Here is a 24,399-nt window from a genome sequence, read left to right as displayed (position 1 = left end):
GTGCTTATGGCTTGGAAGAATTACTATTGTTAAAATGTCCATACTACCCAAAGCTATCTACAGATTTAATGCAATTCCTATCAAAATTCCAAAGGCGTTTTTCACAGAAAGAGAAAAATCAATTCTAAAATTTGTATGGAGCCATAAAAGACCTCTGCATAGCTAAAGAAATATTGAAAACAGAAGGACAAAGCTAGAGGCATCACACGTCCTGATTTCAAACTATATTACAAAGCTACAGTAATCAAGAGTATGGCATCAGCATAAAAACAGACACATAGATCAATGGAACAGAGTAGAGAGCCCAGAAATAAAGTCACATGTATATGGTCAATTAATTTATGACAAAAAAGCCAAGAATATTAAATAGGGAAAGGAAAGTCTCTTCAATATGGTGTTAAGAAAAACAGATAGCCACAAGCAAAAGAATGAAACTGCATCCCTATCATACGCCACTCAGAAAAATCAACTCAAAATGAATTAGATTTGGAAGTAAGCCCTGAAACCACAAAACTCCTAGGAAAAAACAACAACAACAACAACAAAAAACATAGGGGGTAAGCTCCTTGACATCAGTATTGAGAATCTTTTTTTGGATATGACACTACAAGCAAAGGCAACAAAAGCAAAAACAAACAGGTGGAACCACATCAAACTAAAAAGCTTCTGCACAGCAAAGGAAACCATCAACAAAATGAAAAGGCAACCTATAGAATGGAAAAAATATTTAAAATCATACATATGAAAAAAGACTAATATCCAAAATATATAACTTACATAACTCAATAGCCAAAAAACACCCCCAAACCATCTGATTAAAAAAATAGAGGAACTGAATAGAAAAACAGGTACATGAAAAAGTGCTCAACATCACTAACCATCAGGGAAATGCAAATCAAACCCACAGTGACATATGACATCACACATGTTAGAATGACTATCACCATAAAGGTAAGAGATGTTGGTAAGGATGTGGAAAAAAGGGAATCCCTGTGTACTGTTGGTAGGAATGTAAATTGGTGTAGCTACTATGGAAAACAATATAGAAGTTTCTAAAAAAGTAAAAATAGAACTACCATATGATCCAGCAATCCCACTACTGGATATACATCCAAAAAAACTGAAAATAGGATACTGAAGAGTGAACATCTGTACCCACACGTTCACTTCAGCATTACTCACAATAGCCAAGATATGGAAACAATCTAAGTGTCCATCAACAGATGACTGGATAAAGAACATATAATACACACACACACACACACACACAGGAATATTATTCAGCTACGAAAAAGAAAAAAATGTACCATTTGTGACAACATGGATGAACCTTGAGGGCATTATGCTAAGTGAAATAGGCCAAAGACAAATACTGCATGGTATCTCTTACTTATGGAATATTAAAAAAAAAAGTCAAACTCATAGAAACAGAGTAGAAAACAGATTATCTTTTATATGACTAACAAATTTTTGTTAACTAATGATTTCTTTTCTAAATATGATTTCATAAAGAAAATTTATTTTCTTTTACTTCATTATGACAGATTATGTAAGTATAATATTGAATTACCTAATTTTACCCAAAAAAACCCTTTAAAATTTAATTTAAAATTATATATATTTTCCAACTATACACTGCTAAATTTTATCCTAATCTATATCATGAACTATAATCATTTCCCTATAAAGTGAGCAGAATAGTCAATTGCTCATTTAAATTGCTCATTTAATCTCATGAGTTGGAGATTTATTCCAACGTCTTTTATAGCAAGATAGAATTATATAAAATATTTTAAACATAATGCATAATGTCTATTCTTTGGGGTACTTTTTATTTGAAGATAATAATGAATCACCTGTGAGATGCTGATTATTAAAGGAGTGATAAGCTTCATAAGAACACTATTAACTGCTTAAGAAAGAGGAGGGAAGCTGATTAAAGGAACTGTCCATACAGCCATTGGACTGTGACGTGGCCACAGTAATTCATAGGTTAAGAGGATCAAATCCACCCAACACATGCCAGCTGCCCTTTGCTCTTCTGTGATGCTTTCTCAAGGCAGTAGGAAAAACAAAATTTTAGAAAAAAAATGGAGAAATATGTATAAAATTCTGTAAAAGCACCAGAATCTACAAGGAGTACAACAGTACATATTCTATAAAAGCACAACTTTATAAAAGTTGCCTTAAATAGTTCCAAACAACAAGCTTAGTGAGTTCTTCCTCAGAACAGCTCACAGCTGGGGCTACTGTTAGTTATTCCAAGCAGCTCTCATCAGGAGAACTTCAAAGAGTCTCCACAGCCACTCCCCAGTGCTCTAGGAAGCTCCGAAGTCTGTCTTTTCACCAAACCATTTACAAGGTTTGGAAACATTGATAACACATTTCATCTTTTCAGTTCTTCTGTGGTTAATCATGTTTTTGTTTGATTCCATGTTCAATCCAGTACCATTTTCTGCAAATCTGCTCTGTAGGCAAGCATGTGAATTTAGTAAGCTTTACCAGTGTTCTTCAAGTTTAATGACAAAAAATCTGAAGGCAAACATACACATTTTCAGATCCAATTCAAGCATCTACATAAACAGAATTTGAAACATTGTGTTTCAGACTTGAGTTCTTTCCTATTTACAGGCTAGACAAAACAGTCTAGAAAAATAAAATTGCTTCAGTCCATTTACACTAGATCTTAGGGATTTTAAAACTTAAGAAACAGTGAATCTTTCAACTTCTGATTGACCTTGTGATAAAGATGCAAAGAGAAGGAACAGGGTGTAACAGGGATAGCCTTCAGGGGCTGCCCACCTGGCGCCTGAAAAAATCCATAGATCTAGACCATAATGCCAAAAATTTTGAGCTTGAGGTCTATCCATTCATTTATTCCATAATTCAAGGATAAATAACAGAGAACCTTTGGTTTGCCAGACACAATGCTGAGAGCAGGAAGGGTGCTAGAACTATTAAGTCCAATAAAATTCTAAACCACTTTTAAGAAATCCATACATTTGTTAGGGAAGAACACCACATAATAAATAAACAGCAAAGCTTATGAAGAGTGTTACGAAAGTGAGAGGTATAAAAATCTACTGGCAATGGAGAGAAGAAAATAATTCCCCTTAGTGAATTGTGAAGGGCTTCAAGGAGTGGAGGATTCTTGAGGATACTCAGAAATTTGCCAGAGAAAGAAGAGATGTGGAGTGGGGGGAAGGCCAGAATACCAGGTAAAAGGGAAAGAAGGAATAAAGGCAGAGAGACCTGAAAAAAGGGGAGGAGTTTCATGTGACTACAGTAGAGAGTCTAAGAAAGAACACTGAAAAAAAAGTAAAGATTTTGAAGGTCCATTTTTGCTTCACTGATAAATTAGGAATTTATCCTATTGACAATAGAATGATAATGAAGGGCCTGCAGCAAAGGAGTAAAAAAGTAACAACTCTGCCAATAGTAAGCAAGTTGAGCTGACGTGGTAGAGACTGGGTGTGGGTAAAGTTTACTCAAGAAGCTACTGTGCTGGTTCAGGTGAAAATGATAAACACTTGAGAATCATGATGGCATTATCTCTGGGTTAATTTCAGATATCCTGAGTAGGGCAAACTTTTATCATTCAAATATCTATTGGTATAAGTGAATTTTAACAACATACTTTCCTAAAGACAAATGCTGCAAAGAAATAAGAACATGACAAGGAAGATGCCAGATTGCTAGGATTACTGGTGGAAAAAAAAGAGGGCAAAATACAGTAAGATATGGCACACTTTGAAATTTTACCTAAAATCAATTCTGGATCTCATTTTAACATAAATCCCAGCGATGTTATAGGGAGGTCCTGGTTCAAGCTGTCAACAAAGGAAGATCCTGAACTCACATCCTCCCACAGAATCTATAGCTGTGTATGGAACAATTTCCTCTGAACAAAACCTAAACACTGGTGAAGTGACCACCTTACATCAGGATAATGAAAGGGAAACCACATCGAAGCAGGTAGGAGAGGCTGAGACACAATGTCACCCTAAACCCCACACCCAAATCAAAACCCAGAGCTTCTCCCTGTAGAGTGAAGTGTTCATACCTCACAGCGGGCACGCCGACTATTAAGACCAGCACCTGAAAGATGAGGCCCCAAAACATCTGGCTTTGAAGACCAACAAGGCTTATACCCATGAGAACTGCAGGGCTGTGGCAAACTGAGAAAAGGCTATTAAAGGGCTCATGTGCAGACTCACCCACCCCAGGGCCCAGTGTAGAAACAGATCTTTAAAAGATGCCTAGACTTCTTTTCCCTTCTTTTTTAAAAACATTTTTAGTTGAAGTGTAGTTGATCCACAATATTTCAGGCATACAGCAAAGTGACTCAGTTATACATACATGTATATGTATAATATATATATAATGTATATATGTATAATACACACACATATATATACTTTTTCAGATTCTTCTCCATTATAGGTTATTACAAGATACTGAATATAGTTCCCTGTGCTATACAGTAGGTCCTTGTTGTTTATTTCATATATAGTAGCGTGTATATGTTAATCCCAGATTCCCAATTTATCCTGCCCCCCCGTTCCCCTTTGGTAACCATAAGTTTGTTTTCTATGTCTGTGAGTCTATTTCTGTTTTGTAAATAAGTTCATTTGTATCATCATTTTTTAAGATTCCACATATAAGTGATGTCATAGGATATTTGTCTTTCTCTGCCTGACCTTCTTCACTTAGTATGATAACCTCTAGGTCCATCCATGTTGCTGCAAATGGCATTATTTCATCCTTTTTTTGGCCAAGTAATATTCCATTGTTTGTCTGTATGTGAGTGTGTGTGTATATATACATGTATATATATATATACCACATCTTTATTCATTCATCTGTCGATGGACATCATTTAGGTTGCTTCCATGTCTTGGCTACCATAAACAGTGCTGCTATGAACATTGGGGTGCATGTATCTTTTTGAATTAGAGCTTTTGTCTTTTCCAGATATATGCCCTGGAGTGGGATTGCTGGATCATATGGTAGTTCTATTTTAGTTTTTTAAGGAACCTCCATACTGTTTTCCATAGGGGCTGTACCAATTTACATTCCCACCAACAGTGTAGGAGGGTTCCATTTCTTCACACCCTCTCCAGCATTTATTATTTGTAGACTTTTTAATGATGGCCATCCTGACCAGGGCGAGGTGGTACTTCATTGTAGTTTTGATTTGCATTTCTCTAATAATTAGCGACGTTAAGCAAATTTTCATGTGCCTGTTGGCCATCTGTGTGTCTCCTTTGGAGAACTGTCTATTTAGGTCTACTGGCCATTTTTTTATTGGGTTTTTGTTTTTTTTTGATATTGAGCTATATATTAAGCTCTTGTCAGTCACGTCATTTGCAAATATTTTCTCCCATTCCATTGTTTGTCTTTTCATTTTGTTTATGGTTTCCTTTGTTGTGCAAAAAGATGCCCAGCCTTTACTTAAAAGAGACTAATTTGCTCATTTTAAAATGTTGATCTGAGTGGCAGAGACCTGCTGGGATATTATCCAGGGACAGAGGTTGTGGGTGCCATCTTTCTGCTCTCCTTCTGCCTCACTAAAGCCGGCAGTTGCCATCTTTTTTTCTTTTCTTTTTGAGCAGGTGCCATCTTTATACTGAAGACAGCGGGAGCCATCTTTTTTTTTTTTTTCTTTTTTTCAGAGGGTTCCATTTTTGTACTGTCCTTCTGAAACACTCCAGGGTGCCAGTAACTCCTGAAGGAAAGCTTCTGCACATGTTTGGTGCCCTAGTTTTTATATCAGGTAACCTAGTTTTGGTGGCTATCATCCAGAGAACACCTCTTGATTGCCTGGCTCTAGAGACTGGGGGAGCCTTGTGTTCCTGGGTCCCATGGGACTGTAACAATTGGAGAGACAGTTCTTGGCAAGCTGCCATTCCCAGGGCACTGCACAGATAGCAGACAGAAACATGCCCAGTCTTTCTGAGAAAGAGGCCTAGTTGTGCATCCAGAAGTTTGGCCTGTGAGGCAGGCTTCTGGTTTGGCACACTTAAAGGGGCCAACGGAGATGCTGTCAGGGAACTGATGCTGTGGATGTAATCTTTGCACTCTCCCTCTGCTTCATTCCAGCTCACTGGTATCTTCCAGAAAGGGGCTTATATACTTGTATGGTGTCTTGATTTTTGCTGCTGCCAGATGACACCTATACATCACCTGAATCTGATGGCCAGGAGAGTTTACACTTGTCTTCCAACAGGACTGTATATATTTGTGTAGTCTCAAAACTGCTGCCTGAGGGTCTGGCTTCCAATCAGCCTGAATCTAGGTGATGACTGAGAGCCTCCCCTTTGGGACAATAACTGGTCTTGGCACACCCATAACACTGGGAGCTATTAAAAATAAAATAGGATGCTTGGACAATCACAAAGGTTTGGGAGACAGCCAAGAGCTAGGGCAAAGTTGAACACTAAGGTTTATCTACACAAGGCCAACACTTCAAAAATGGGAGAGGTGGCTGTTTCATCTAATGCATAGAAACCAACACAGAGAATCAAGCAAAGTGAAGAAAGAGAGAATGAAAGAATAAGATAAAACCTCAAAAAAAACTCTTAATGAAACAGACATAAGTAACTTACTAGATAAAGAGTTCAGAGTAATGATCATAAAGACACTTAGCAAACTTGGGAGCAGAGTGGATGGAACATGGTGAAAAATTCACAAAAAGATAAAAAAATAGAAAATACAAGTACTAAAAAGAACTGAAGAATACCATAAGTGAACTGAAAAATACACTAGAATGGTTCAACAGCAGACTAGATAAAGCTGAAGAAAAAAATCAATGAACTTGAATACAAGACAAAGACACTCACCCAATCAGAGGGGCAAAAAGAAAAAAGAATGAAAGAAAGTGAAGATAGTTTAAGGGACCTATGGGACAACAGCAAGTGAAATGACATTTGCATTATAAGAGTCCCAGGAAGAGAAGAGAGAGAAAGGAGCAGAACACTTATTGGATGAAATCATGGCTGAAAACTTCCCTAACCTGGTGAAGAAGCAGACATCCAGATCCAGGAAACCCAGATGGTACCAAATAAGATGAACCCCAACAGACTTACACCAAGAAACATTATAATTAAAAATGTCAAAGGTTAAGGACAACCAGAGAATCTTAAAAGCAGCAAGAGAAAGACAATTTGTTACACACACAAGACAATCAGCAGATTTTTCTGCAGAAACTTTGCAGGCCAGAAGGGAGTCACATGATATATTAAAAGTGCTGAAAGAAAAAATACTTCAAACCAAGAATACTCCACCCAACAAAATTATCAATCAGAATTAAAGGAGAAATAAATAGCTTTACATACAAGCAAAAGCTAAATGAGTTCATCACCATTAAACTGGCATTACAGGAAATGTTAAAGTGACTTCTTTAAACTGAAAAAAAAAAGGTGTTAATTAGTAACAAAAAAAATATGAAAATATAAATCTCACTGGTAAAGGTAAATATATAGTAAAGATAGTGAATTAATCACTTATAAAACTAGTATGAAGGTTAAAAGACAAAGTACTAAAAATAACTATAATTATCTATAATAATTTGTTAAGGAATTCACCAGAGAAAAAGATGTAAGATGTGACATCAAAAATATAAAACATGGGTGGGGGGAGTGTAAAAATATAGAACTTCAGAATGCTTTCAAACTCAAGTTTTTATCAACTTAAAATAAACTGTTGTAAATATAAATTGTTATATTTAACCTTCATGGTAACCACAAAGGAAAAAGCTATTGTAAATTTACAAAAGATAATTAGAAAGGAATCTAAGTATACCACTAAAGAAAGTCATCAAACCACAAAGGAAGAGAGCAAGAGAAGAAAAAAGGAACAGAGAAACTACAAAACAGCCAGAAAACAATTAACAAAATGGAAATAGGTACATAACTATCAATAATTACTTTAAATGTAAATGAACTAGATTCTCCAATCAAAGACATAGAGTGGTTAAATGAATAAAAAAACAAGACTCACCCTGTGATAAACCATAATGGAAAAGAATATGAAAATGAACATATATATATATATAAAACTGAATCACTTTGCCGTGCAGTAGAAATTAATACAACTTTGTAAATCAACTATACTTCAATAAAATAAATTTTAAAAAAAGACTCATCTGTATCCTTCCTACAGGAGACTCACTTCACATTTAAGGACACACAAACTGAAACTGAAGGAATGGAAAAAGATATTCTATGCAAATGGAAACCAAAAGAAAGCTAAGGTAGCTATACTTATATCAGACAAAATATACTTTAAAATAAAAGACAAAGAAAGGCATTACATAATGATAAAGGGGTCAATCACACAAAGAGGATTAAATATTTGTAAATATTTATGCACCCAACATAGAAACATCTAAATATATAAAGCAAATATTAACAAACCTAAAGGAAGAAAATAATAATAGGTGACTTTAATACCCCACTTACAACAATGGATAGATCATCCAGACAGAAAATCAATAAGGAAACATTGGCCTTAAGTGGCACATTAGATCAGATGAACTTAACAGATCTACACAAAACAGTACATCCAAAAGCAGCAGAATAGCCATTCTCTCAAGTGCACATGGAACATTCTCCAGGATAGATCACATTGGGCCACACAACAAGTCTTAACTAATTTAAGAAGACTGAAATCACATCAAGGAGACTGAAATCACATCAAGGATCTTTTCTGACCAAAATGGTATTGAAGTAGAAACCAATTACAAGAAAACTAGAAATTTCACAAATATGTGTAAATTACAAAACAAGCTACTGACCAACCAATGGGTCAACAAAGAAATCAAAAGAGAAATTAAAAAAAAAATATCTTGAGACAAATGAAAATGGAAATACAACATACCAAAACTTATGGGATGCAGCAAAAGAAGTTTTAAAAATAAAGGTCATAGCAATAAATGCCCATCTCAAGAAAGAATAAATATCCTAAGTAGACAACCTAACTTTACAACTCAAGAAACTAGAAAAAGGACAAAATTTAGCAGAAGGAAAGAAATAACAAAAATCAGAGCAGAAATAAATAAAATGGCAAAAAGACAATATAAAATATCAATGAAACAAAGAATTAGTTCTTGAAAAGTTAAAATTGAGAAGACTCAAATATATAAAGTCAGAAATGAAAGAGGTGACATTACAACTGATACCACAGAAAAACAAAGTATTATAAGGGACTACTATGAACAATTATATACCAGCAAACTGGATAACCTAGAAGTCATGGATAAATTCCTAGAAATACAACCATCCAAGACTGAATCACAAAGAAATGGAGCATCTGAACAGACCGATTACCAGTAAGGAGGTTAAATCAGTAATCAAAAACCTCCCAACAAACAAAAGTCCAGGACCAGGTTGCTTCACTGGTGAATTCTAACCAACGTTCAAAGGAAAATTAATACTAATTTTTCTCAAACTCTTCCAAAAAACAGAAGTGGAGGGAACACTTCTAAACTCATTTCATGAGGACAACATTGTCCTGATACTAAAACCAGACAAAGACACCAAAAGAAAGAAAAATTATAGGCTAATATCCCTGATAAACACAGATCTAAAAATCCTCAACAAAATATTTGCAAACTGAATTCAACAATACATTAAAAGGATCATACACCATAATCAAGTGGGACTTAATTCCAGAGGTGCAAGGATGATTCAGTATCCACAAATCAATCAATGTGATAAACCACTTTAACAAAATGAAGGATAAAAGCATATGATCAGCTCAGTAAATGCAGAAAAAGCATTTGACAAAATGTAACATTCATTTATGATAAAAGCTCTCAAGCAAGTAGGTACAGAGGGAACCTACCTCAACATAATAAATATCACATATGACAATTCCACAGCTAATGGCATATTCAATGGTAACAAGAAGAAAGCTTTTCTTTTAAGATCAGGAACAAGACAAGGATGCCCACTCTCACCACTTGTACAACATAGTATTGGAAGATTTAATCAGACAGCAATCAGACAGAAAATTAAATAAAAAGCATGCAAGTTGGAAAGGAAAAAGTAAACTCTCACTATATTCAGATGACATAATTTTATACAGTGATCTTTTGGTATCCATGTGGAATTGGTTCTAGGATCCAGCCCTCACCAAAATCTGTGAATGCTCAAGTCCCGTATATAAAATGGCATGGTATTTTCATGTAAACTATGTACATTCTCCCATATAATTTAAATCATCTCTAGATTACTTACAATACCTAGTACAATGTAAATGCTATGTAAATAATTCTAAGTATGATGTAAATGCTATGTAAATAGTTGTGGGTACATGACAAATTTAAGTTTTACTTTTTGGAACTTTCCTTTTTTTTTTTTTTTTAATTTGCAATCCACGGTTGAATCTGCAGATACAGAACTGGTATATACAGACAGTCAATTGTATATAGAAAATTCTAAAGACACCACCAAAAATTGTTAGAACTAATAAATAAATTCAGTAAAGTTGCAGGATATAAAATCAATACACAGAAATCAGTTACATTTCTACACAGTATTAATGAACTATCTGAAAGACAAATGAAGAAAACAATCCTGTTTACAATTGCATCAAAAAGAATAAAATACCTAGAAATAAATTTAACTGAACAAGTGAAAGGCCTGTACACTGAAAACTATAAGCCATTGAGGAAAGAAATTGAAGAACACAAATAAATGGAAAGGTATTCTGTGCTCATGGATTGGGAGAATTACTGTTGTTAAAATGTCCATACTACCCAAAGCAATCTACAGATTCAAATGGCATTTTTCAGAGAAAAAGAAAAATCAATCCTAAAATTTGTATGGAATCACAAAAGACCTCAAATAGCCAAAGTAATCTTAAGTGATCTTAACCTTTGCTTGAGCAAAGGTGAAGACATCACGCTCTCTGATTAAAAACTCTATTACAAAGCTATAGTAATCAAAACAGTACGGTACTGATATTAAAAAACAGTCACATTGATTAACAGAACAGAAAGCCCAGAAATAAACTCATGCATATATAATCAATTACTATACAACAAAGGAGCCAAGAATATACAATGGGAAAAGGACAGTCTCTTCAGTAAATTGTTCTGGGAAAACTGGACAGCCACATGCAAAAGAATAAAATTGGACCACTATCTTACACTATACACAAAGATTAATGCAAAATGGATTAAAGACTTGAATGTAAAATCTTAAACCATGAAACTCCAAGAAGAAAACATAGGCAATATGGTTCTTGATGCTGGTCTTGGCAACACATTTTTTGGGATTTGACACCAAAAGCAAAGGGAACAAAAGCGAAAATAAACAAGTGGGAATACATCAAACTAAAAAGCTTCTGCACAGCAAAGGAGAAAAAGCAAAAAGGCAACATACTGAATGGGAGAAAATATTTGCAAATCATATACTTGATAAGGGGTTAATATCCAAAACATATATAGAATGCCTACAACTCAGCTAAAAATCAAACAATCTGATTAAAATATGGGCAGAGGCAGTAAACACATTTTTTTTTACAAAGAAGACATACAGATAGCCAACAAGTACATGAAAAGATGCTCAACATCACTAAACAACAGGGAAATGTAAATCAAAACCACAATGAGATATCACCTCACATCTGTTAGAATAACTATTATCAAAAAGATAAGAGATAACAAATGTTGGCCAAAATGTAGAGGAAAGTGAACCCTTGTGCACTATTGATGGGAATGTAAATGGTGCAGTCACTATGAAAAACATTATGAAGGTTCCTCAAAAAATTAAAAATACAACTACCATATGATCCAACAATTCCACTTCTGGGTATTTATCCAAAGAAAATAAAAACACTAATTCAAAAAGATGTATGCACCCCCATGTTTACTGTAGCATTATTTACAATGGCCAAGATATATAAACAACCTATATGTCCATGGATATATGAATGGATAAAGAAACTGTGAGATATATATATATATCAGCTAAGTGAAATAAGTCAGACAGAGAAAAACAGATACAATAGGATCTAACTGATATGCAGAATCTGAAAAAAAAAACCTCATAGATACAGAGAACAGATTGTTCAGTGGTTCTCAAAGCTGGGGGTGAGGGGTAGAGGAAATGGGTGAAGGGAGTCTAAAGGTACAAACTTCCAGTTATGAAATAAATACATCATGGGGATGTAATGTACAGCATGGTGACTATAGTTAATAATACTGTGTTGCACATTCGAAAGCTGCTAAGAGAGTAGATCTTATAACTTCTCATCACAGGAAAAAATTCTATAACTGTATGGTGACGATTTCAACTAGAATTACTGTGGTGATCATTTTACAATATATACAAAATATCAAATCACTGTGTTATATACCTGAAACTAATATAATGTTGTATGTCAATTATACCTAATAAAAATCACCTAAATAAAAATAAATGTTATAAGTGCTCTGTTGAGGATTTTTGCAGCAGGAAACAAAAGGGGAAATGGGAGCCACAGTTAGACCTTCTGACAGGGACATCACATGCAGTTATGTAGTGTGTAAACTGCATAGTCATATGTGGTGACCCTGTTTACTTTCTCAGAAGCTTAGTACTCAAAAAAAAAAGAAATCAAAGTTCATATCTTATAAATTTAAAACAGATATATCAGTGCATAACACACTAAATCTCAAGGTTTTAAAGACCTTTCCAGCCTTTCTTTTGTAAGCTAAAATAAAACTACATTTTAAACAAAACTGTATTTATCAATAATGGAAACTCAGTGGAGTGGCAAAATACTATGAATAACTGGATAGAAAATTTGAGGGACTAGCTATTGTTACCCTCATAGTTATAGGCACAAACCTGGGAATAAGAAAAATTGAGAAACCTTCGTGAGATAACCCAGTTCAAATTCAAGGCCGAGACCCAAGTTCAAGGCCTGCACCTCCTCCTGAAACCACAATGCTATGTTACATCCACAGATTCTACTCTTTTATTAGCCCCTTATCATGATGTCTCAAAATGAAATGAAGTACTTGTAGGAGAACAGGAAAACTAGAATAAATCCATAATGTCATTCCAGTCAGACAAGATGGTGATGTCCATTTACGTTCATAACAATTGAAAGAGTAGTTTCACATAAATGCCTACCTTGCCTTGTATAGACAGAAAACAGGACCTCTATACCACGGGCTACTTGAGAGCAGAGAATGAGTCTTATTTCCACAACACAGGGTATGCCAGCTGACACACATAGGCAGTTAGTAAAATACTTGTTGAATGACTGAATTAAATCATAAGTGTAATGTTTTCTCCCACAGCCCTTTCTGCTTCTGAGGTCCATATGAGTGTGTGAAATGTACAACTTAAAACTTTCTACATTTACTCATTCAAACTGTGGTGCCTATGGAAATGGGAATGACTGAAAGCTGGAGAGAGTGATCTGAATTCTCCAAAAAAGAAAAATACAACTCCCCTTCCTCTCCCTGCATTGTCTATCTGCTTTGCAGAGCAAACTACTTGCATAAGCTGAATGAGACACATCAGGCTCTGATAGCGGGTTCCAAGAATCTGCCCTGTGCCAGGCACTATGTGCACACAATAAGTATGAATGGCATAGAAACTGAGGCACAGCTGGCTTATTCAAGGCCACACATTTTAAAAGGCAGGACAGGAATTCCAGCCAGATCTCCTTGATTTCAGAATTCATGCTCTTATTGCACCTCAGTACTTTTCAAGATACATTAAATTATACAATTTATATAGTGATAATCATGTATTACAAATGTAATCATGATTACAAAACTCATTACAATGTACTTCTTTACTTGCATTAACAGGATTGCTTTATTTCTTTCCTAATTCTTTCAGACAATCAGTCAATGTTATTTGAACAGTTAAAATACACTTTAAAGATGTGTGAGGATGATAATATTTTATTGACAAATTCAGTGATATGTTTGAATTAAATAGCAATTTGTCAAAAATTCTAATTGCCCACCAGATTACAAGTGACCTACAAAACTTGTAAATGCTTCTAATGCATAAACAAATCAGCATGGCTGCTTTATGAAGTGGTAAATTACACTGTGCCATCAGGCACATACAGGGGTGCCACATTGAAGAACTGATTCAAAAGCATTCCTGAATGTTTAGCTCTGATCTGCATTTAACTTTCCTGTGTTAATAGCTACAACAAAACTATGCAGAGTCTTGGGCAAATAAACACGATAACCACCAAAGATTTTCACTTTAGTGGAGGAGAAAGTAGTGACAGAGAATGCAGAATGTCTACCATTACAGAACTAAAATAAATTGTAGTTGGCAGCCTGGAATAGTTAAGACGGTCTTGTAGAGACATTTGTAAAGTTCTTTCTGCTAGTACTAAACTCAGCACTTTCTAGAAAGGGCTACACTGACATTATTCCATGTGGGAATTGTTTCTAAAGTAAATGGAAATGTCCTGTGTGTTGCATTTCATAATGAATTTCAAACTAAATGAATAGAAGAGGTTTTAATATATACACTAAAGACAACTCTGCTTTCTGCTCCAAACTGTTCTTCTCAAAGACTTCACAGCACTCCACCCCGACTCCCTGGTCTCCAGAAGCTGAAAGAAGGACGGACTTTCCTGTCACAGTCACAGGGCATTGGTAGGAACTCGGGAAGGGGGTTGGGGGAGGGAGAAGAAAATGTGAACAAAGAACCATGAATGACTATCCCCCCCCTCTATTCACTTTCTCACTTAGGGGTTATAGTTGTGTAGCCCACTATCAGCATCACAGAAATAATAATAGAGGAATAGTTGCTGATGGCAGCAGTGAACTTTGACTCTCAACTCCCTCCCACGTACCCCTCAGGCATCGTAACATGATGATAAGGATTGTAATGGTATTGCCTGCATAGAATTGTGCCAAAGCCTCTGATAGTATCAAGGATCTTCTGTGGTCCTTTGAGCCTTGAAAGGGTGAAAAACGGCTTGTAAAAGATGCTTTTATTCAGATGTACACTCTGGTGAATTCCTGGTCTATGTGAACTTCTGTGATGTTTCAAAATGTCTTTAACAACATCTTCTGTCTTTTCAGTCTCCGGTGATACTTTGACATCTAATGTAACTGAAATAATCACAACTGATGTCTTTTCTGAATCTACACATGTAAATATTTTAACAAATGTGGACGTGTAAACATCTAGAAACTGGTAAACATGACTGCTCATGGAGACTGGCTCCAAAAATAAATTTGCCTTGTATTATGTGAAAAATATGACATGGCTTTACCTCATGACTATGATTTTTTTCTTTTATAATTCTTGAATTCAGCTTCAGTAGAATGTGCAATACTTTTGGAGTTTTTGTCTTCTGTCAAATTTTAACAAAATTGTTATAGCTAATATTTTTATTAGGATTAGTAAAATTTCTTTAAGTATTAGTAGAACCAAACTTTTAACATATCTATTTCCTCCTTCAAATGAATGATTTACAAAAATTTATTTTATAAATTTATTTCATAAACCTGTTGTAATGAGTGCTTTAAGCAATTAACTACACAAAATATTTCTAGTATATCTTGACTTAAGTAAAAAATAAATTATCAAACAGTTTCTATTTTTTATTTAAGTTACATATCACTGAATTCAAGGCATTTAGTAATGTGTCAGACTGTGGGAGTTAAGTCATATGGGTAGTTCATAATATAGGAACTATTTGTGTACTTTATTCTACAAACAAATTTATTTGTTGCACTAGTTTTAAATCAGCATGGCCATTTGAAATTCAAACATTGAAAAAAAAAAAAACAAAACAGTCCATCAAATTAGTTCACTAAACAAATCACTGAGAACAAAAAAACGGAAAAGAAATTCCTCTAATATAAAATCTGTTTTTCTGTCTCTGCACATTTTAAATTAATCAATATATTTCTTATGGGTTTCCCATTATTATAAACTCTATAAAGTTGACTGGTACCATAATGGCAGATGAACTAAAATAATTGACAAGAATCAAATATTTCTTACTTTAATTGGTACATAGGGATATCTTACACATATATATGCATAAGAACAAGCATGCTTATTTATATATGTATATGAAATAAGGTCACACAAATATCTATCACTTTAAAAAAGTTGATGGCATCACTGAGCAACTAAATATGAGAGATTTATTTCTAATAATCTTCCCTGCAAAATATCTCATGCTGTTTACCAGACAACATTCCAGAAATATGTATACCACCTAACTCATTTCTTAACTGCAAATGTGGTCACATGAATCCATTACAGAACTATAATAAAAATATGCATAATACCAATTTACCCTGGCATAAAGGATGCATTGATAAATCTCTATCATAGAGGCAAGTTTCAAGCTCTTGTCATTAGCAGCTAATATATGTACATCAAGGTGAAATAATAATACTGCAGCTGGTTATAAATTATAATTTAGATTTCCATGATTGATCTCTTTTCTCTTTATCTTATATTATTTAAATAAGGTTATTTTGACATATATTTGTAACAGTATTAGATATAAAGATGCACTTGATTAATCAACCATAGTTTTTATAGAAGTACATCTATACATTAACAAAACCAGTAAAATTTTAACAAATATGCTATATCACAATATAAAAGACAAATTCTTCTTCCTCCTTTTCCATGCAACATTAATGAAGCATACATAACATTGTTACCTAGCTGGAATAAATTATTTTTAAATCCCCAGTATGTGTTCCTGTTATGAGTATATGTGAGTGTGTGTGCTAGCTGAATATACATATCCAGTTCCATCAGCCCTTCTAATAGTAGCACATGTACGCATTTGTTTTCCATTTAACTGGAAAAACCAAAATGCTAGCAATAAGGCAGAAAGTAAAAAGAACAATTTTTTGTTTAAGTTATCTTGCCCTTTATATCATACTGCACAAACATGAATAGAAACAGAAAAATTCTAACTTTAGAAACTGTAGCATGTAAATGCTTCCACTAGGCAAATTGTCACGACAAACTGGATAGCATCAGTGAAAGCAGCTCCATACTTTCTTGGCTACAAAACTGGAAAGAGAAAACCTTGATACAAGAGACCTCTTCAGTTAAAAACCACAGTTTTTCAGCCAAAGGCGACTCCTCTCTCTTCCCCAAAGTGTCTAATCAGCTAATTTCTAAATGTTATGAGCCAACAACAAACTATAGGCTCTTCTCTACTCTTTACTCTCATCCTAGGTCAAATTATTTGAAATTCAACTTTTTTAATGCACAAATGATAAATGAACATCTAAAACTTTATTCAAAGTTTAATAAAGAAAAAGTCTCCATCCAGATAGTTTATATAGACATTCAGAAAGATAGTGCAAATGATTATATAACCTAGAAAAAACAGAATTTTTCCAAAAGAATAGTGGAGTCAAGTATACCTTCCCATTTTCTACTTATGCCTTTACTAATACATTGGAAGTAACTCCACTGACAAAACTAACCTAATTTTCAGTTACGCCAAATAATACTATCTCAACCAGTTAAAATTTCAAAAGAGCTGAGGTGGTAAATGGCAGTGACCCAAAATTCTATTATCACAGCTCAAGTTTCACTAACTTGTGAGTATTTACTTTGTCAACCCTAAATACAAACAATTCAGCCACAATGTACATTAGAGAAAATGAAGAGTTCTCACCAAGTTTTTGCAATAGCTGCTTCTTTTTTTTTTCTTTCATGTAAAAGATACATGAACAAGATAACCATATTAAACTAAGAAATGGTAAAAAGAGAATGTAAGTAATTCTACATATAACATACTAATTACAAGTTTAAAGATAGTAATATTTACTTGTCAAAATGTTCTTCAGCAGAGATTTATTATCCTTTTTTGAGATGTTATAACAAATCAATCCCTTAATAATCACACAATTATCTTTATAATTCATGGGGAGAGGCAATTTATTAAAATGGAGATATTCATTAACACATTTGGAAACTTTGGGTGATTCATTCTTCTATTCCAATATCTAATAATTAAAACAGGTTAGTTATACACTCTAGTTAGATACACACTCTAATAAGTACCACACCAAGGAAAAGCAGTAAGTTTGGAAATTTTAAATGTCCAAATATTTCTTCCACAGATCCTATTTGTGCTTTATTATTGTCTTACCTCAATGATTTTGTCATGAATCTCCAAGCCATCTGCTCTATCAGCAGGTCCATTTTCCAAAATCTTTGAAACATAAATTCCTTCCATTGGTGTTTCTTCTTGATTATCCTTTAAAAAATAAAACCTTTAGCAGTAAGAAAGATGTAAACAAAATTTTAAGTTGGATAAAAAACAATTTAGTAAATGTAACATTGCCAAGCCTCTCTAAACATGCAATTCTCTTTCTTAGCTGGAGATTTGGTACTGAATTTTAACTTACTTAACACCAAATAGTCATTAATCAAGATGACAGCTTTAATGAATGAACATCTTTGACAAGATTATCTAGTTACCTCATGTTTTTCAGTATACATAAAAGCTATGGGGAAAGGGCATGAACAAGGTGATAACAATGGGCTTCTAAGTACTATTTATAAAACATCTCATGTATAAAGAGGTATAGCAATTAAAAAGGGCTATAAGTTAAAGAAAACAAAAAGCATATCCACCCTAACTCTATAATTGGTTTGAAATGTGGTCATAGTTCTGAAAATATAACTTAGCCTCACGATGTGACAGATTTGGAAATATAGCTCTGACTGTATCTATTCACAGGGGAGACTGGGAGCTTACTCAAGTGTAAAATCCCAAAAGATCAACTCCAAATTGTAGGAGAACCCATTCAAAGCTAATCTTTACACAGTTCCAGGTACAATGAGACTAATGATTAATTAAACCTCAAACGCATAGCCAATATCATACATATAGGACATTTTAGCAAGTCACAGAAAACCAATTACCCTGAAAAACTTATTTAGGGAAAATGTCCAACATTCTATAATAATACACTGTATAATTTTAAATGTCATTTCACTTTATAGCAAGTTAAACAAAATTATTTCTCCTTAATCAGCCTTCTTTAACATGAATTTTAAGAGGCTCTTAAAAGTGTCTAGTGTCATCTAAATGTCAAACACCCTACTAGCATTTATAAAAATATTCCTTAGGGGAAAAGAAAACAAAAACGATATGCTGAAAAGACTTTTATCTTTTCATAATAAATGGCAACTCTTCTAGAAACAGAATACAGCAGTCATTAGTTGCTAGGTTTTCGAAATGCTAAATACAAAGAGGAAATATGTCATTGCCATCCTGGCCTGAACACAGCATATGTCCAACAACGCTCAGTTTCTGTGGCCAACATCTGCAATGCAGGATGCCAAACTTTCATGGCAGCTGATTGAAAAATGAAAGAACATGATTTTTTAAAAACTTCACCACCTTTCCTAGTTAGGATGAAAATTAAGTTGATGTACTATTTGAAGGATATGAAAGAACATTGCAACTACAGTATTTGGTATAAGTTTATTAACTCATGCATTTTGAAAACAATTGACATCAATGTAGAAAAAAATTATTCATTCAATTTAATAAAAAATTTGATTTGGGGAGCCAAAAATATATCAAATCAACTATCTTTTTTAGACATGGTATTACCTGTGTAATTGTGAAAACAATTATCCCTCATTTCAACTTATTTTAACTCTTCATTCATTCACTCAAGATATTTCATAAACTGTCTGGCCTGTGTTAGCATCTGAAAACTGACCAACTTGACATAATAAACAAGAGGTACAAGCAAGCAATACACCTGTCTAAGATTATCAAGTAGAAATTGCCTATATGTGTTACTGTGAAATAGGTTTATTTAAGAAATTTGCCAACAGGGCTGTGTGATGTAGGTAAAATGTGAAATGTACTCTTTTTTTTTTTTTTTTTTTAAAGTAGCAAAGTTTGTTAGCTGTTGTTTTATTTTTCTCAAAAAAATTCTCGGTTTGTTCCGGAATATTTATACTGGAACATTTGCATTTTGATAACAAGCACTATTTTAAAGATTAAACCTTCTTTTTTTTGTTTGTTTTTGTTTTTTTACTTAAAATCCACAAATGAAAGCTAAGTCTTCTATTATTTTAAGCAAAGAGTGAGTTATGCATTAACAGGGTGGGTTACCTGATTTGGTCGACCTCCTATAATATTGAATCCCAAAGTGTCATTTTCTCTTTCTAACACAATAGTGAATGGCTTATGTTCTCCATCCTAGAAGAAAAGGGATAAAATAACTGACTAGTTAAAAAATATTAAAGAAAAACAATGCTACAATAAAGGTGTTTTGTAACTGTAAATAAATTGATTTGAAAAAGAGAAAACCTTAAAATCTTAAAATTAAGGATGGCTGAATTTGGGAAGTTAATTTCTTCCTGAATTTACTTTGAAAGTATGTATTTGAAGGAACAAGCATGCATGTGAGAAAAATAACTATTTTCAAAAATGACTAAATGGCTTTGCATGTTTATACATGCAGCTTTTATCCTAACTCAGCATCTGATTCTGACTCCACTGTAACTTAAACAGATTTCTGATTCAACGATGCAGGTATCCTTATTTTTTCCCTCCATTACAGATGAGTAAAATAAATTGTTAAAGAATCTAAGAATTATTTTATGTAATAATTTCACTTTGGAAAATCTTAAGGGATGTAAATAATAGTGAGCTATTTATAAATTTATTTCAACATTAATATTCACATTGCTACTGAAATACAGGATTTTGTAGGTTACAGTAATCGTAATTTTAAACGGTATTTTCATTTGGTTTTGCATAATTTCTGCAGAATTTTAAAAAGAGGATTTATGCTAACTAAATCGGTATGTACTGCTTTCCTGATGGCCAAATAACAGTTAAACAAACAGGAATTATATCTACAAACCTGCTTGTTAAAAAAGACCAGTTTAAACATAAGATGAAATAGTGCAAGGCTATATGAATTTTATTCATGGTTATTCATATTATTGACTATCCTAGGAAATTACATATTTGGCAATTACTTCAGAATGATAAATTTCCATAAACATCATCACCACTGCTACCGTCATCACCACCTTTTCCCAGGAACTTTTCCCAGGCAGTGTGCACAGCAGCCCCTGCTGGTAGTGGGAAAACATTTCTGAGCAGCTCGGAGAAGCCTTTTGGGAAGCAGCCTGCAGATCATGGCCAGTTTTGCCTCACTTCTCAGAACCACAGCTTGACTTCTTGACTTGTTGCATGGACTTCTCTGTCATATAATCTAGCCTTGCTCCTTTCCACCAACCATTGCTTCCCCAAGACCTTGAACCCTGAACTGGTATTACAGACCATATTTCTGTGCTTCTCTCTGGTCCTCCCATTTTGTAAATTTACCTGGATGTAAATATGAGAGAGAAAGAATCATAGAGAGCATCGAAACTTTTAATAAGCGTGTGCTTCCGTTTATCAGAGTAGAAACAGTTCAGCCCCTCACACTTCAATTATCCTTTTTAGGTTCAAGGCCAGAAGCTTCTAAATTCGGTGCCTGAGTTGGAGGCAACGCAAAGCAGTTCCAAATGGGCATCACCCTGGGTTGCTCCTCCCCAGGAGGTTGGGGAATGGAAACAGCTCCTTGAACGGAGTGTAAGTTCTGCTAAATCCCTGCTCACCATGGCAGCGGCCAACAATGTCAAACGCTGTGCAGAAGTCCTTCAGAAGAGAAGGAACATCTTTATAAACAAGCCTCTTGTCACGAGCCGCTGCAAAGAGGCTTGTTTATTCGGTCAGAAAGCGGGCAGTCCAGGAACACAGTTCAGGGCCAGCAGCCTCGACAAAGAAGGGAAACATCCCGGGAGCTCACACGGCTAGTCTGAGCGCAGATAGGTGTGAGCTCCAACACTAGGTTCCCCAAGTCTCACACTCACCCACTCACGTTCCACTAATAATGAAATCTGGAAGCACTTAAGGACTATTTAGGGAAGGTCAGGGTGATGAAAAGAACCCTGCAGGTCTAAGAAATCCCATCTCTTAATTTCTTAACTCCAAGTCATCCTGGTTTCCCGTATCCCTGAGTCCCTGTGCTGAGTACAAAGTGGCTGATATGGGTGGTTTGGTAGGGAAACTAAGTCATGCAGAGCTAAAGGTGTGGGAATGACACGCCCCGGGGTGCTAGCCAGCGGGAGAGGGGAGGCAGGGTAGGAGAGGTCCTCGCTACCTGGCTTTCCTTCTCTAACTGGCTGCAGGCCGAGGCCGAAGGTACAAAAACTACGCAGAGAGGGTAGGCAGGAGAGTGAAAGATGGGAAGCAAGGGTCTGGGTGGGAAAAGGAGTTTTCCTAATTCCTCCTTCTCCGCCGAAAAGTTGGAATTTAATCTGTTTAACTCTTTTCCAATCCCAATATAAGAGGAAAGGGGACAATCCTTGTAAACTGCAATACTAATACACTCGAAGGATGATCAGGGCGGTGGATGCTTCTTCCTACCACATAAAGAAGGATGTCACCTTGCGAAGGAATTCTGAAGTGCCGGAAAGAACCGTTCCCCTTTCCACCCCGATCGACCCTTCCCCGGGTGCCAATCCCTCAGCGCTTACCCGGCCGCGGCCGCCGCCCGGGTCCCTGGCGAAGTTGCGGACGTGAGCCATGTACTGGGTGAACTTCTCCTGGTACCTGCGGGCCGTGAGCTGCACCTCCCCCTGCAGCGCCCAGAGCTGCGCCAGCAGCGCCTTCTCGCGCCGCCTCCAGGCCAAGACTTGAGGCCCTGGCGCCCGCCCGCTCCCGCCACGGACTCCCGGCGTCCCGCCGCGGCGGACCCCGGGCGCTGAGCCGCAGCCCCCCCGCGCGGACGCGTCCCCGCCGCCCCGGCCGCCCGGCCCGGAGACGCAGCCCCGGCGGCGGCGGCGGCGGCGGCGGGCAGGGCCGAAGTCGCAGCGCTCGACGTGCGCCGCCAGCTCGCGCAGCCCGACAGAGTGGCCGCAGCCGCGGGCGCGGTAGTCGCACTGGGTGCGCAGCTTCTGGACGAGGCTGCGCAGAGGCAGCACCCGGTACAGATCGCCCGGCGCCAGGGGCTGGCACTGCAGCGGGCACCGGCGCCGCCGCGCCGCCCAGGGCAGCAGGCAGCGGGCGCAGAAGACGTGCCCGCACGGCGTGCACAGGGGCTCCTCCAGCACCTGGCCGCACAGCCTGCACTGGAAATCCGGGTCCACCGCTTCGGCGAAGCGCTCCAGGGCAAAGCCCATGGTAGGGATGGGGGAGAAGGGGGAGAGAAAGAGGAGTCCACTTTCTCCGAACCCCTTGTCCCCCCACGAACTACCCCAGGGACAGTGCACCCGCTGCGGTGGCTCGTCGGAGGGGAGGAGAAGGGTGAGGGGTTGTGATCTCAGAGTTTGTTTGGCTTGAAGTTTTCTGGCTCCGACTAGGTCCCCTGACTCTGCCGTATTGACACGAATAGACGCCACCTCCAGTGGCCTCCCTCCCCCCCAACCACCCTCCCCCACCCCCACTCCCAACCTGCCCACTCCTTCGCTGCTCTGCAATTTATGTTCTTTCAAATTTTGTCTGCGGAGAGCTGAGGCCAGCTTACAGTGGTCCTTTGGAAAGCTGTGTGCCCGTTTGCCTGAACAGTGAAATTCAAGCAGTCCTTGGGCAGAGCTGGTAATGGGCACAGCGCGGGTGTTGAGAAACAACACAACTCCACCAGAATGAAAGCTCCCTCCGGAAGGCAGGATTTTTGTTCGGTTTTCCGCCGAATCGTCATCGTCCCCGCACTCAGTCGTTCTTCAATAAACGTGTTTGAAATCGATGCACTTCTGTTCTTTCCAATCAACTACAAAATCATCAGCTAAGTGGCTGCGACCGAAGGAAATCACTGTGAGGTACCTCCAGAGCCAGGCTTCTCAAATCACGATCCAGAAATCGGGTGAGTGTAAGCGAGGCGGGATAATGACTGACAGCAAAGCCCGGGAAAAGGCCAGGTGCTCGCCTTAGGACACCACCCTCTTAGGGAGAACTTGAACCGCCCTTCAAGGTCTCCTATGGCGGGAGGACGCTAGCTAGGATTCTGTTACCTGGCAGTCTGGCTGCAGGTTCAATCGCCACACCATCCGTCTTCTACTTCCACAGGCATTTTACCACTGGGAATGGGAATGTGATCATTTGGGCACCTGGAAAGGAGAATTAAAGGAAAGGATGATGAAAGAAAGAAGTGAAATAATAGCAATAAAATAATGAACCGCTTCCCTCTATTTGTCTTGAATATACAATTTAGGTCAAACGGCCCCTCCCTCCAGTTTGACTCTTCAAAGTGTGTAGCAGCCAGGCCTTACAGAAAACATGCAGTAAGGGAACCCTCCAAGCCCTCCGGCCCCAGCTTCCTTCACCATCTTCTGAACCTTAGGAATGCAAAGCAACCCTATGGCCGGGCTACACACCACTTATTGCCATTATCCTGAAGCTACT

At 36.8% G+C, this 24,399-nt stretch overlaps 1 protein-coding gene across 1 annotated transcript in view; it reads right to left on the bottom strand.

Annotated features, from left to right (window-relative positions):
* PDZRN4 (PDZ domain containing ring finger 4) overlaps positions 1-23,180 on the bottom strand; it is a 370,115-nt gene extending 346,935 nt beyond the window's left edge. The window contains exons 1-3 of the mRNA XM_068560702.1: positions 22,536-23,180; positions 20,113-20,199; positions 18,124-18,231 (exon numbers count right to left, since the gene is read on the bottom strand). Of these exons, the coding sequence (XP_068416803.1) occupies positions 18,124-18,231; positions 20,113-20,199; positions 22,536-23,180 (840 nt within the window). The remainder of the gene's footprint in view (positions 1-18,123; positions 18,232-20,112; positions 20,200-22,535) is intronic.
* Positions 23,181-24,399: the final 1,219 nt, after the last annotated feature.

Source organism: Eschrichtius robustus, chromosome 13, assembly GCF_028021215.1.
Source record: "Eschrichtius robustus isolate mEscRob2 chromosome 13, mEscRob2.pri, whole genome shotgun sequence".
In the NCBI taxonomy this organism is placed as follows: Eukaryota; Metazoa; Chordata; class Mammalia; order Artiodactyla; family Eschrichtiidae; genus Eschrichtius; species Eschrichtius robustus.
The sequence above is the reverse complement of the archived record's forward strand: the minus strand, read 5'-3'. Positions and strand labels throughout refer to the sequence as shown.